The sequence below is a fragment of the Drosophila nasuta genome, chromosome 2R (assembly GCF_023558535.2).
Source record: "Drosophila nasuta strain 15112-1781.00 chromosome 2R, ASM2355853v1, whole genome shotgun sequence".
NCBI classification, from domain to species: domain Eukaryota; kingdom Metazoa; phylum Arthropoda; class Insecta; order Diptera; family Drosophilidae; genus Drosophila; species Drosophila nasuta.
The window spans coordinates 11431316-11444980 of NC_083456.1; the positions used below are offsets into that span (position 1 = coordinate 11431316).

Sequence of the window (13665 nt, forward strand, 5' to 3'; positions counted from 1 at the left end):
AAATACCGCAAAGTAAGTAGTTAGAGTATCGGTATATTTGGGTAGTCAACTTGTGGGCACACTGCTGGCAGCTGTCGAGCGGAAAACGCAGCAAACAAAAGTCGCGGCGCAGTTACAAAAGGAAATCGAGATTAATTTGTACAAAGCGTACAAATACTAATGCAAATAAAAAAGCATTAACAAATTGCGATAAATAAAGTTAGTTAAGTGTGAGTGTGCTGCTTGCTGTTGTAAAGTGAAGAATATACATATAATTATCCAGCCAGCTAGCCATCCATCGATTTGCGTAGCTAGCAAAATAGCACTGCAATTTGCAGCTGCCTTTTTTCGTGTTGTTTTATTGTTGTCTCTGCCAGTGTATGTGTGTGACGCACGCACACTAACATCTAGTGGCTAGTTTGAAGAGCGCGCGCGGCAAAAACGTTTTCGCTATTGTGTAGCGTGAGTGTGTGTGAGTGAGTATTAGTCATTTTGGCCTGGCCTGTTGGTCGTTGGTCTTGTGTCTTGGGTCCGGTCTTGGCTTTTGTTTGTTAACCCGTAACACATTTGGAGCGCATCAGCAGCAGAAATAAAACAACAACAACAAAACAGCAGCGTCGTCGTTACGGCCAAATCAGCAAAAGGTTAGTTACCCGCCTTATCATTAATTTTAATTGCCAATTCATTTGCGAGGGGTTTGTTCTAATGCTAATAAAAAAACGTAAAAAAGTATAAACCATTGAATGACGAATGCTTCTCTCCCTCTGCTCGTTTTTTACTTGATTAAACTGCTCAGCAAGGTCGACTTATTGTTGCACACATATTTACTATACAAATAGTATATTTATTTATATACACACAAACATATTTATCGTACGCTTTGTAAGCATGTAAGACGCGTTCAACTATTGTACAATAACAAAAAAAAAAAAATTTTTACATTGCATAATATTGTTGTGTGCTGTGTTATTTGTTGTTTGATTTGTGGCTTAGTTGAAATATGAATAGGAACAAATACAACTGCAAATATATGATTGAGTGTGTGAGCGTGTTGTTGTCCACTTTGACAGGACTTGAGTTGAGTTTACTTGACACTACTTCCCTCTGAGCATTTCCACTCTGTCAAGCATTTCGTTTTCATTCTGAAGCAGCAGCAGGTGTTGCATGTTCTGCTTCCGTCTGTTACATTCACTTTCCAACTCACTGAGTTTGCCACAAGATGCAGCAGGCTGCCGCTTTTGACAGCTGGCAGAAGTTATCGATAAGTTCTTGAAAGGGTTTCTCTTCTTGCTTTTTGTGTAATTATTATGTCGTCTTCCATTTTGTGATAGCGTCGCGTTGTACAAAACAGGAAACGACAAGTGTATAACACATGCACAACTACAAACACACTTACAAGCAAACACTCTCACACATGAGCAAATTTATCGCATAGCCATTTACTGCACGTTTTGCTTTCTCTTATTTTTGCTGTTGCTAGAATAAATAGATAGCCACAAAAAGCTATCTGCCACAACATTATCAATCATATGTTAATTATAGAGATTCCCTATGATAAAAGCGCATTTATTGATAAATTTCAATTAATTAATTTCAACAGCATTTTATCAGCCTAATTAAATATATTGTCAAGTGTGATTGTATGCATTCATGCGTTAAGCTTTCTGTTCAACTTTGACCTAGATTGCGCCTTGCAACGCATGAATGCGAACGTCAAATTCCGAATCCAACGAATATGATGAATGCTCAACTCTCTCGCTCTCTCTGCACCCGCGATGATTTGTTACAAGCAAACGTGCAGTTTAAGCAAATACATTTATCTTTTTTCATTCTCAACCACCTGACGTTATTCAAAAACAAAAACCAAAAAGAGCGAAGACGCCCAGCTGGCATACAAAACAAAAGGAGCAATGCAAACTGTTATACAGAAAGCTGTTATAAAATAGAATAAAAATAACTATTATAGGTATTCCATTTGCAGCGCATTTAATGGCTTTAATCTATGAATGATTTCATACTTCTTTGAATATGTGAATTTTAAATTGTGTATTTTATGTTTCATTTATAACTAGTTCTGATGCTCATTTTATTTTCTGCTTTCTGCTGAACTTCTTCTGATGGGGGGCGAGTTTAAGTCAGACTGATTATTCCATTTGCTTTTCACACACACCTTCGCATAACAATCGCATGCTATTTAAATGGATTTTCATTTTCACATTCGCATTCACATTCGTATTCGTAATTTTAACTCGTGTTTTTGTATTTTGCCAGATCTCTAAATACCGCATGTGTCTGTGTGCGTGTTTGCTATGACAGACAACAAAAGATTGTGACGTTTGTGCACGTTTTAAACTTTTCAATTTTTCGTTTTTTCTCATTTGTTGTTTCTTTTTGTGTGGTTGTGCAAATATGTCAAACATTTGCGCAAACTACACAAATTTGCGTAAATTGTTATGTGTCGCATATCAAACTGTGTTCACAACAACAACTGTATCGATATGCGACTATGAAGCAGACACCTTGACCTTAGAAGGCGCCACAAAGGAAGTTTGCTTTCATTTTAAGGATAGTGAACGAATGTGCTCTTCATAAGAAGTTTAATACATCTTCTATGTATAATGTTCTTTGTCCAGACTAACTTATTTACTATCTGATTGAACCTCAGCCGACAGCCCAAATGGTAAATGCTAGAAGGTTGTATCTTTTACCCAACATAGTTTGCGCAAATTAATCTACTTACAAGCAGTAAATTTGGCTAGAACTGTAGATTGTTCAATTTAAAATCTAATATAAAATAAAGTCAGACTTTCACCGCTAACATATGTACTAAGAATTGCTCAAGATTCTGGTAATTTGGCTGATTCATTTCAAAGTTACAAACCATATAATAAAATATTATCCTAATGTGTGGTAAATTCCCTATTGTAAGTATGTTATGTATGAGCTATTTTCTTTGAAATACGTATTTTTGAATATGACGATAATTGCTTTCTTTGGTTAGAGAAATATTTAAATTTTTAAAAAAGTGTTTCATATAAATTAATTTTTGAATTATATTTATCATTTTTCTGCGTAAAGCACTTGAATAGAAAAAAACAAGTACTTATTAGTGAATCAGTCTCTATTTTCCTCTTTCACTTTCCGTCATTCTAAAGAGCTTCCCAGTCAACATAATTATGAGATCTTTTCCAAAGACCTTAACCTCAACGTCAAACAAAGCACATTCACTGTGCGACCCAAAAGCCTCCCACCCCCTCCCATTTTGGAACTGAGTCAACGCTTTTTATGTAAATTGAATGAACTTTTTGCTGTGTTTTTAATAACTTAAATAGCATTAAGTAATGTGCGTGTTCTCTTGGGCACGTTCCCTCACAGACTGCTTCCTACTTATAATATATGTTCATATAATTTGGCAAGTTCAACGTCAGAGCTGAAATTGAGGCGTTCCTGTATGTGAAGAGATATAGCATATAGTATATATATCTTTGTGTAAGGGTGTGTCTGACTGTAAGTTCATTAAATTCTTTATTTGCCGCAATAAATTCAATTTAGGTTCGAGACGTTTTTTTGATGGCGCTTCGAATGGCGTTTCAATTACGTATTGCTTTAATATATAACGTATTCCTCACATATCTGCATATTTGTAATACTTAACGTGTGCAGCATTTATCAATTGTTATTGCAATACTTATCAGCATTGAAACTAAGCATGAGAAGGAAATATGCATAGAAGTCATAGATAAAAAGTGGCGAATGAATTTAGAAATTACTTTAAACTTCAAAAGAGAAAATAAATAGTGCTGACGATCAGTTGAGTCCATAAACCTGATTGCAAAAATGCAGAATTTATGGCATGAAATACAAATCTAAAATATCATAAAACTGTCTTCGCTAAGTATATTATCTACCTAAAAATGAAAGTGACATAGATTGTAGATTAGATTAGATTGGGTAGCCAAATAAAAACATTGCTGCAAGGGTATTGATCTAGTAAGTAAGCAATTTATTTTCTTGTTTATTTGATTATTTTTCTAGCATTTTAACAATTGAAAATAAAAGCTCAAGGTCATTGAATGTGGTTGTTGTTGCTGGTGTTCGCTATTTTGTTGATTTTGTTTTGGGTTTGCCAATTGACGAAATATCGAGCAATCAACAATTGCTGCCCAGTGCCAAAAGCAGTCTCGAAGTGAATACAATACGAACAATAATAATAATATAAAATAGAGCATAGAAAATTGTCTCTTTGAAATGTCGTTTATAGTTAATCAATTATTTACTTAAGAGTCCATTTGTGATAATGTTCATGAACTCTATTATGAGTGTGCACTGAATGTGTGTGTGTGTGTGTGTGTGTCTGTGTGTCTTGACAATGCTTGACGAAGTGATCGACCGACCTACACGTATTTGCTCTCACTTTGCTATCATTTCTGAGATGCTTTCACACACACACACACACACGCACACACAACAACAATGGCAAGTCTGAAAGAGAAAAAAGCACTTTCTTTTGTTCAGCTGAGTTCTGCTTTGCCTTTCTTACAAGAGCTTTGAGAGCGCGCGTGGTTCAAGTTTTATGAGTACTTTAAGTAAAAGTTGTCGCCGGTTCATGATTAACCTGAGCACATATCTGTATCTGTGTGCCTCGTCAAGTTGAAAGCGCCAATGACCCACGCAAATTTGCGAAGCTACTACTACTAAAAATCATAAAATTAACAAGTTCATAGTGACACTCAACTTTGGCATACCCTTGCTGAAAGTGCTGGGTATAATAAAAAGCATAAAAACTTGCATGTGAGTGCAACAAAACTGCTTCCTAGTCAAATCATTTCACTTTGCGGGGCGGTTTCAGCTTTAACCGGTTGTCGCCGGCAACAATTTAACGAAAACCCCCAGAGAAGTATCACCCAACTATACACAAAGATATCTCTCTATGTATTATACCCTGTACATTACTGTGCACATGTGTGGGACAATGGCATTATAACAAACCTAGGCGTGACCTTAGCAGTGCATTAAGCTTTTACAACACTTTGCATACAAACACACAAATACCTATGTAGGTATGTGTGAGCTTAGTTTGGACAAGGGCGACAATTCTACGGCCGTTAGTTTGGGTTTTACAAGGCTTAACATGTCATCCGAGCTGTTACTAATTTGTTAATTCTATTATTCGCTTTTAATTGGCAAAACCTGTTTCAAAATTATAAAAAGAATTTTAGAAATATATTTTTTGTAATCACTAGAAACTTGTGAACTTGAAATAATTTATAAATTTTTGGCAAAATTCGTACTTTTAATTTAACATCATTTCGGTAAGATGACATCATGTTTAAGCACATTAAAAATGAAACTTGCTACTAACTAGCTAATGTGACGTATTAAGCGGAAGCTATTTATCAAACTGGCATAGAAATTAGATAGTTACCTAATATAAAAAGCTTTCAACTGTACTACATAGTATACGATATATATATTTGTACATTTTAATTTTATGGAAACTGTAGAAAATATAAACTCGGATTTATCAGCAGCGGAAGGGAATGCTTGCGTAGGCATAGTTCACCAGTTTAATGAAAGGTCTTTGGGAAAGTACAAGCTCTGATCCGTCTACAACAAAAATGTAAGAGTCTTATCGCAATAATGTTTGAGTTGCCAAAACACTTTAAATGCAATTTCTGACGAGATTAACTCAAAAATACTTTTGCATATGAATCGAATAACAACTTTGCCTAGAAGCAACATTTTCGGCTGTTATATCGATTGGTTTTTAGTTTTAACGCATTTTTAATAATATATTGAATAATAAAACCATTCTCAAACATTTCTTTCTTACCTTGTCGTTATTTAATTAAATGTGCTTAAAATATTTTTATTTTTTAATCAATTGTTTTGCATCTATTTGTAGAATCAAATGTCGAAAAATCTTCTTAGCTACAGCTAACGTTCATCAATATAACGTGAAACTGACACGTTTGCACTAAAAATAGTTCTTTAGCTGCAGCTCTCTACGCTTTCCCCCTCTTCTTTAATCACATAATGCCTGTTAATTGATTGGAGGCACAATTTGAGCTGCTCTGCAATTGACGTAAAAGCTTTCCTTGTTGTTGGATTAGACAAGGCAAAAACGAATACGATAATTGCATCTGTTGTGAGCTGATATATTCCGATATGCCGATTATATATGCAAACCCATTGGGGGATACATCCAGTGGAGGCTTGTGTATTAAATGGTACACATTGATTTAATTAGCAGGAAAAGCCCCAAAATTCAAATGCACTTGCCACAAGTTAAGCTCACGTAGCTAGGGGTAAAAGACACACAAATACAGATGAGCGTATATATGTTTGTACCTATATATTCATGTACGTGTTCGTATACCCTTCAGAGGTGACTTTAATTAGATTGATTCTGTTAGTTCTGTAAGTGCTCATTGATGTTTTTGTCGAGCAAAACGTGCCACGTTCACAATAAACAAGCTAATGAATTCGGTGATGTTCTGACACCTTTAAGAGCTAAAAAGGGTATATATGCAATAAATATCGGTGTGGTATTATTCTTAAATTATACTAAATTAATTTACCAAAAAATACTAAAATATACCGATTGGTATGTTTGGTATATCGATAAAGTATTACCTTCAAAATATACCGAAAATATTATCGAATAATAAGTGCTGCCCAAAAATTGTATCTCTAACACATTTAGTTTCGGTTCATATTGTCTCAGCTGTTGACTTTGATATTTACGTGGAATCTCTTAGTCTTCGTAGTCAGTAGTTTTAGTTTGGGTTCGTGCTTGAAGTCTATTTGCCATTTGATTGTGATGTAAATAGCATATGAACGGTATTCATCCAGACTTTTTAGATCCACAGAAAAATTTACATGAATTTGGCATGCAATATTTGTGGCTACTTTGTTTACACTTGGAAATGAAAGTTTGTGAAATTTCTGAAAAGAATTAAGAAACAAAATATACTGCTAACAGCTGCTTCTGTTGAGAGTTGCGCATACAAATTGCAAAAATTGCTGCTTGAAGTTTGTGAACAATTATGAACAATAGATACTTTGTTCTCTGAGAGATTGTTATCTAAAGAGCATGCGAATTGATATTTATGCGGAGTAAAATCACATTTAGTCAAGCTGAACAGATTATTCAAATATATTTACGACGTTTTCAGTTCACACTTGATTATATCTGTCTCAATCTCAAGCTTTCTAAACTCTTTTGTGTGTGATTTATTTTTATTTATATATTTTTAATATCTTAAACTCATTTTAAGTCAACAAGAGTGAAGTTAAAAAAACAAAACAAAATCAAGCTTATTCAACAACTTGGTGCTCATTTTCTTTATATCTCAAAGTCGTTTGCTTGCATGTTCTGTCGGGTTTTTCCCATTCCGTGTCTAACTTTAATGCAAACAATGTTGCGCCATATGTCAAGATACATACATATATGCATATTATCCAGGCGCAGTTCAGTATTTGCTCATGTGGCATGTATAATCGTGGCATGTGCAACAGTCAGCAAACAGCAAACAAAAGTGGCACACATTCATTCCACCGCCCAGCTACTTAGAATGCTTGACTCAATTTTGCCGACAGTTATCGAATATGCTGCCAGACTAATAAATACAAAATGCTCTCTATCTATATACATAATACACTCATAAATAAGTTCCATACACTATGTAATTAGCTATAGACTGGGCGGACTATTGTTTTTGCCATTATTTTCTGGGGAATTCGTCGTTTTGCGATGACGCAGCTGGAGGTCATTAGACAGCAGCATCATCATCATCATTATTATCAGCAACATCAGTAGCATTTGGCAAACGAAATACGTACTTAAAAAATGAATGAATTCTAGTAACAGAATTTATTTGCTGCGTAAAATAAATGTATGCGAGTATTTGTTTTTGATAAGCACACTTTCAGAGCATATGCGACTCTCAAGCTCTCGCTGGCGCCTGAATACGATTTATAATATTGTTGTTGTTAATGCAATCAGTCGTTCTGGGATGTGCCGACCACCAAATTGTTGTTCTTTTTTTTTAGCGTAATCGCCAACTGAACTCTTTATTTTTTTCGCGGAATTGCATTCCTCCCACATTTTTGTTGGTTCTCTGATCAAAGTTGAATTTGTTGCCCATTGTTGAATTTTTTTTTGTGGGCGTCCTATTCGCTTTATATTGATGACGTAAATGCCTGGCCACAAATTGTATTTTAATAATTTATTTATTTATTTGTTGTTTTTCTTTCTGTTCAATTTTTGTGCTTTTTTTTACTATTCTCTTGTGGCTTGGCTTGTTGATCGATTTGCTTTTTACGTTTTAAACATTTCCCCATTGATGATGATGGATGGCTTCGGCAATTAGAAGTGTTTATTTAATATTAATCAGCTGTCGAGTTTAGTTGCAGCTCTACAACAGTCGATTGCAATTTAACAATAAAAGTGTTACGTGATTTAACAAATTAGTGTCATTGCAGACAGTTGCCCAAGTTGTTTCAATTGTAAGAGTTACGTTTTCATTTTTGCCAATCTATAAAGTGATTTTATTCAGGTTACGCTGTAAAGTGTTTTGTTATTTTTCGTGATCCATTAAAATTGCTCTAGAAATAAACAATATGCGCATTCTGTCTGGAAATAACTTTTGTGATTATTTTCATTTGTGAAAATTGCACAATTTTAATAATGTGCTATAATTTAATGATTAAACAGTCAAGTGGAAAAAACACTCGAAATTAATTTGAATGTTTACGCTTAAAATTAAATAAAATGGTTGAATTGATTTAGAGCAAATATTTAAAATCGTAAAATATTAAAGCAATATCAAGATATAAATAAGTTTTATGGATTTGTTGATGCAAATGCAAACAAATACTTATAATAATTATATAGGCTAATTGAACTTGAACAACATTTATTTATCTGTTTTTTAGTACTTTTTTTTAAGAAAGAGATTTAGTTTAAAGTGTTTTTTCTGTTTGAACTGTAGCAAGTTCGATATAATTTATATTATTCTCAGTCTATAAGAATATTCCTCTTTGAATCGCAACTTATTTGCGTGTTCAACAGAGATGCAAGCTAGAAATTAATGCTGAAGTGAAAATGTGAATTATTTACTTATATTATTCTCAGTCTCAAATTATTAAGAACTGTTCAATATTCATCTTAGAAAATACATTTATTTCTATACTGAATGGAGGCAATTAAGGCAGATGTATTTCCAAAAGCTTTCAAGCGTTTTAAGTGCAAACTAATTGAGACAAATGCTGTGCGTGAAGAGAAGTGTTTTTTGTGGTGTCTGTTGACAATTCAGCAACACACACAGAAACCTAAGTTAATAAAATTTTGAGTAGGAATATTCCGGCTTTACATGTCGTATTTTTTGGAGAGAGATGTCAGAATTCTAGGGAAACGACGCTCCACACATCACTTAGAATCATTTCTTATCGTTGCTTATCATCATTCACACCGCAAACGATAAGCGTTATCTCTTAAGGCGCATCTCTTGAGCGGTATTAACGACAAATTATTCGCAGTGTGCTGATGTATTCGCTTTCAATTGCAGGCACAATGACCATACCATCGAGACCAGCGCCAGCGCCGCCAGGATCGCGAGGCCAAAGCGCAGCGGCGGGTGCGAATGCGAGTCTGGAGCAACTGCGAATGCAACTGCAACAGCAACATCTGCAGCAGCAGCAGGCAGCTAACGGCGGGTTGCAGAAGTTGACCATCAAGTTGCCACCGCCACCAAAGGGACCAATGCAACAACAGCATCAGCAAAAGTGGAACAACAACAACAACTTCTTTGATGTCGATAGCAGCAGCACAACAACGGGATCAAGCATAACGAGAAAGTTTCCCCAGGCACGCTACACTCCAGCGACCAATTGGAATGACTCACCATTTGATAGCGCTGCTGGGAATGGCAACAGCTTTAAGAAGATGCCGCCGCCGCGACCGCCACCGCCAAAAGTGCAGGTCAATGGTCGCAAAATGACGACGACGTCGACGACGAGTGGTGCTGTTGGCGGTGGCAGTGGCGGGGGAGCTGGTGGCATCATTAGCAACATATTCAATCGCAAAAAGTCGACGACGGCAACGGCATCGGCTGCTGCTTCCAAGGCCGCAGCGCAGAGTCGCGTCTACGGCCTGAGCAGCGGTCATGCCGGAGCAGCCACGTCCTCGACTGCAGCAACGGCTACGTCAACGTCTAGTGCCAATCTTTACGATTGGAATGCGGCGTGGAATACGGCGAGCACGACAACCACGTCGATGACAACAACGAATGTGACCAAGAACAGCTATCGAAGTGAGGCAGATGCACAGCTCATCAGCTTTGATTCGCCGCCATCATCGCCCACATTCACACAGAAGTCGAACAGCGATTGCGTCAGCGTGGATAGCTTCAGCTCGGACAGCAATTTCAGTTCACCCAACAATGGCAGCGTATCGCAGCCGGAGAGCGGCTTTGAGGATGATTACACACGGTCACGACCGGCCACACAGAGCCCCCTGGTGGATCCATGGGAAGCGGTGGACAACAACATCTATGGTGGTGGCGTTGATAGCTTTGGTGCGGCGCCAGTGCGTCAAATGCAGACGACGCAGTACCAGCAGCAGCAGCAATCAATGCGCAGCTCGGATAATCCGCTGTGCAATGGTCGCAGTCTGTTGCCGCCCACACAATCGCTGAGCATGCCCACCATCATCAAGCCGAAGATCTCGGCCAAGCCCAAGGCACCAAAGCCTCCGCCATTCATTGGCCAGCCACCGATGTCTGCCTATGGCAACAGCACGCCACCATCGCCACCCATGCCCAAGGGTGCTCCACCGCCGCTGTCAGCAGCAGCTGCCTCTGCGGCTCCGGCTGGTCACATTTCGCTGCTGGACGTGATCTCGGGCAAAGTGGATGCGTTGGCGTTGAGCAACGGCAGCTCGGGTTATGTAGAGGAGGCTCAGATGGCATATTGCATAGCGCTCTATGACTTTGACGGCGTCGAGGAAGGCGATCTGAGCTTTAGAGTAAATAAAAAGTATATATGAAATAGTTGCAACTTTATTAACACAGCTTTCCACTTTGCAGGAGAACGAAAAAAATCTATCTGCTGGAGCAGCCCACCGAAGAGTGGTTCCGAGGACGCACGCGTGCTGGCTGCGAAGGTCTGTTTCCGGTTAATTATGTGGAAGTCAAGGTGCCATTGGGTGGTGCTGCGGAAAGTGCAGCTCAGTCCCATCAACATCAACAACAGCAACAGCCACCGCCACAGCAACAACAACAGCACGCGACGATGGTGCGTTGTTTGTATAATTTCCCCTGGCGAGGTGGAGGGAGATTTGGCCTTAAGAGTAAGTACTTGGAAGTACTTTCATCCTTAAACCTCGATATTAATGCATTTGTGCTTTGCAGGAGAACGAACTGGTCAATGTGCTTTATCGTATCAACGAGGATTGGCTTTATGGCGAGGTGAATGGACGACAGGGTCAATTCCCGGCCAATTTCCTAGAGTATCAGCCCGAAAATCTGCCTACGCTGTGAGGGTAATCAATAAAATAAAAATAAAGAGAAAAACAATACATATTAACGATAATATCAAAAAGCAGTTGGAGTAGAAGCAGGAATAGAAAAAAGCAAAAACTATATTTAAATAGCTATTATACAAGGAATTCTATGTCGATAAGGGCGAAGCAGCATAATGTTGTTGGAACTGAACCATATTGTATTTCCACCAACACAAACCGAAAGAAACACACACAAAACACAAAGCGATTAACTAATTATACATACACAAAAACATGATATTTCTGTTAAGATTAATTAGCGACTTTAGGAATTATTTTAACAAATCCATTTTAATGCTATTGCATCGAATCAAAATGCTGAATTGGCTTTGAAAATAAAAAGAATTGTTTGATTTCCATTTGATTGTTAATGTAATTTATTTGTTTATAGCTTTGCGCGCGTTTTGATAAATGTTTATGTAAATGCTTTTTTTTGTGGATTTAGTTCCCTTTTTAGTTTATAGTCAACTAGTTAGGCAAACCGTTTAAACCATTTCCAATATTGCTGCATAATCTGATTAACTTATATGAACGATGTGTGTGCTATCCGAAAGACGGAACGAAAGAAATTAGCTCTTAAGCTATAGAACCTAGTTAGATATTCAGGCAACTAAGTATACACATATGTATGTCAAACTATACGATGAACTGAAATAAATGTAAACCAATTATCAAAATACACAATACTCAATTGGTAGCCAAGCGCTGCTGCTGTGGCACATAGTTGTGTGTGTGCCACGGTGGCAGGCAGAGGCAGACACTGATGCTGATGCTGTGTGTTGCCTAAGACCGACCATACGTGACCTTTAATTGGCCACATCCTGCTCGAGGTGCTACTGCTTTCGACTGAATATGGCGGATCTAGAGAGGACAACTCGATAAAACCCGCAAGGCCCTGGTGTCAATCGCAACCGTGCCAATGGGCCCGCATGGCAGCTGCGTGAATTTTGCTGTCTTCGAACGGTGACCTCCGGATACCTGGCGACCTCCGGTTGCAATTTTACAAATCGCCTTGCCGTGATACTGGGGGCTATGTCACGGTCGACCTACCCGACCCCTACACTCGTGGGAATCAAAACTAGAATGAACAAAAATCGAAAACAACCAAAACAAAAACAACAACAATATAACAATGACCAGCCAGTGGAACGAATTCGTCTCTGCGGTGCGGCCAAGAAGCGTTTCCATCATTTCGTGCGTACCGGGATGAATCCAGATGAGGCTAGACTGCGGGCTTTACAACCAATGAAGTTTGGCAAGAAAGCTAAACAACAGGCTAAGCAGCCGATTCGCAGGCCACCTCAGCAACAGGATAACTACGATGAGCCGCCAGGCAACTGGCAAGAATCAATTCAGCCGCTCATGTCCATCTCGTTGCCGACGCCTCCTTCACCAGCGCCAAGCGAACGATTGCCAGTGCAAGCGCGTCTTGGAGCACCAGTATTACGAGGACCTGCTGTAAGACCTGTTGTGCAGCAGCCGGTACAAGAGGAGCCACAATGCCTCAATTTGGCCATACTACCTGGCGATTATCCCAGCGAACTGTGGAGTGTGCCGCAGCTAGAGGCAGTGCAGCAAAGTATTATCGATCTCATACAGCGACAGGACGCGGACACCGTGAAACCACAATTCTCTGGCTGCCATTTTCGCCAAGGTTGGCTGTCGGTCAGCTGCCACGACATCGACACCGTCAACTGGCTGCGTGCCATGGACACGCGACTGCGTCCCTGGGAAGGCGTCTCGTTGCAGGTGATACCCGAGACTGAAGTGCCCTTCAAGCGGGTCTTTGCGGGCATCTTTCCAGCACTGGCGACGAGTTCGGTGAAGTATTCGCTGCGTCTGATTGATGAGCAGAATGAGGGACTTGCTGTCGACGATTGGCACATGCTTTATCGTGCACAGTCGGGACCTCTCATGAAACTTATTATATCGATCGATTCGCAGTCTGCCGAGATGCTCAGGCAACGTGGCTACTACCTCAACTACGGATTTAGCAGTGTTCGATTTCAACCAATGGAAATGTCTAAATAAAGTATTATTGAAAGTAAATGGCTAATATTTTATTGTATAGAGTGGGTGATCAGATCTGTTAATGTTAAACATTGAACACAGTTGCCTGT

The 13665-nt window shown here is 38.6% G+C and overlaps 2 protein-coding genes across 2 annotated transcripts; both read left to right on the forward strand.

Moving 5' to 3' along the window:
- Positions 1-55: 55 nt before the first annotated feature.
- On the forward strand, positions 56-12232 carry LOC132787435 (pneumococcal serine-rich repeat protein). The gene is given in 5 exon segments (XM_060794471.1): positions 56-623; positions 9552-11019; positions 11073-11298; positions 11300-11332; positions 11394-12232. Coding segments are annotated over 4 exon segments (1851 nt in total). The 5' UTR covers positions 56-623; positions 9552-9556; the 3' UTR covers positions 11523-12232.
- An 11-nt stretch (positions 12233-12243) lies between these two features.
- On the forward strand, positions 12244-13594 carry LOC132787426 (uncharacterized). Its single transcript, XM_060794462.1, has one exon. It carries the CDS (start codon positions 12578-12580, stop codon positions 13574-13576), a length of 999 nt encoding a protein of 332 aa, XP_060650445.1. The 5' UTR covers positions 12244-12577; the 3' UTR covers positions 13577-13594.
- Positions 13595-13665: the final 71 nt, after the last annotated feature.

Bases quoted from the DNA above. Each gene is read 5' to 3' on its own strand.
- LOC132787426 (XM_060794462.1), top strand. From the start codon at position 12,578: ATGTCACGGTCGACCTACCCGACCCCTACACTCGTGGGAATCAAAACT.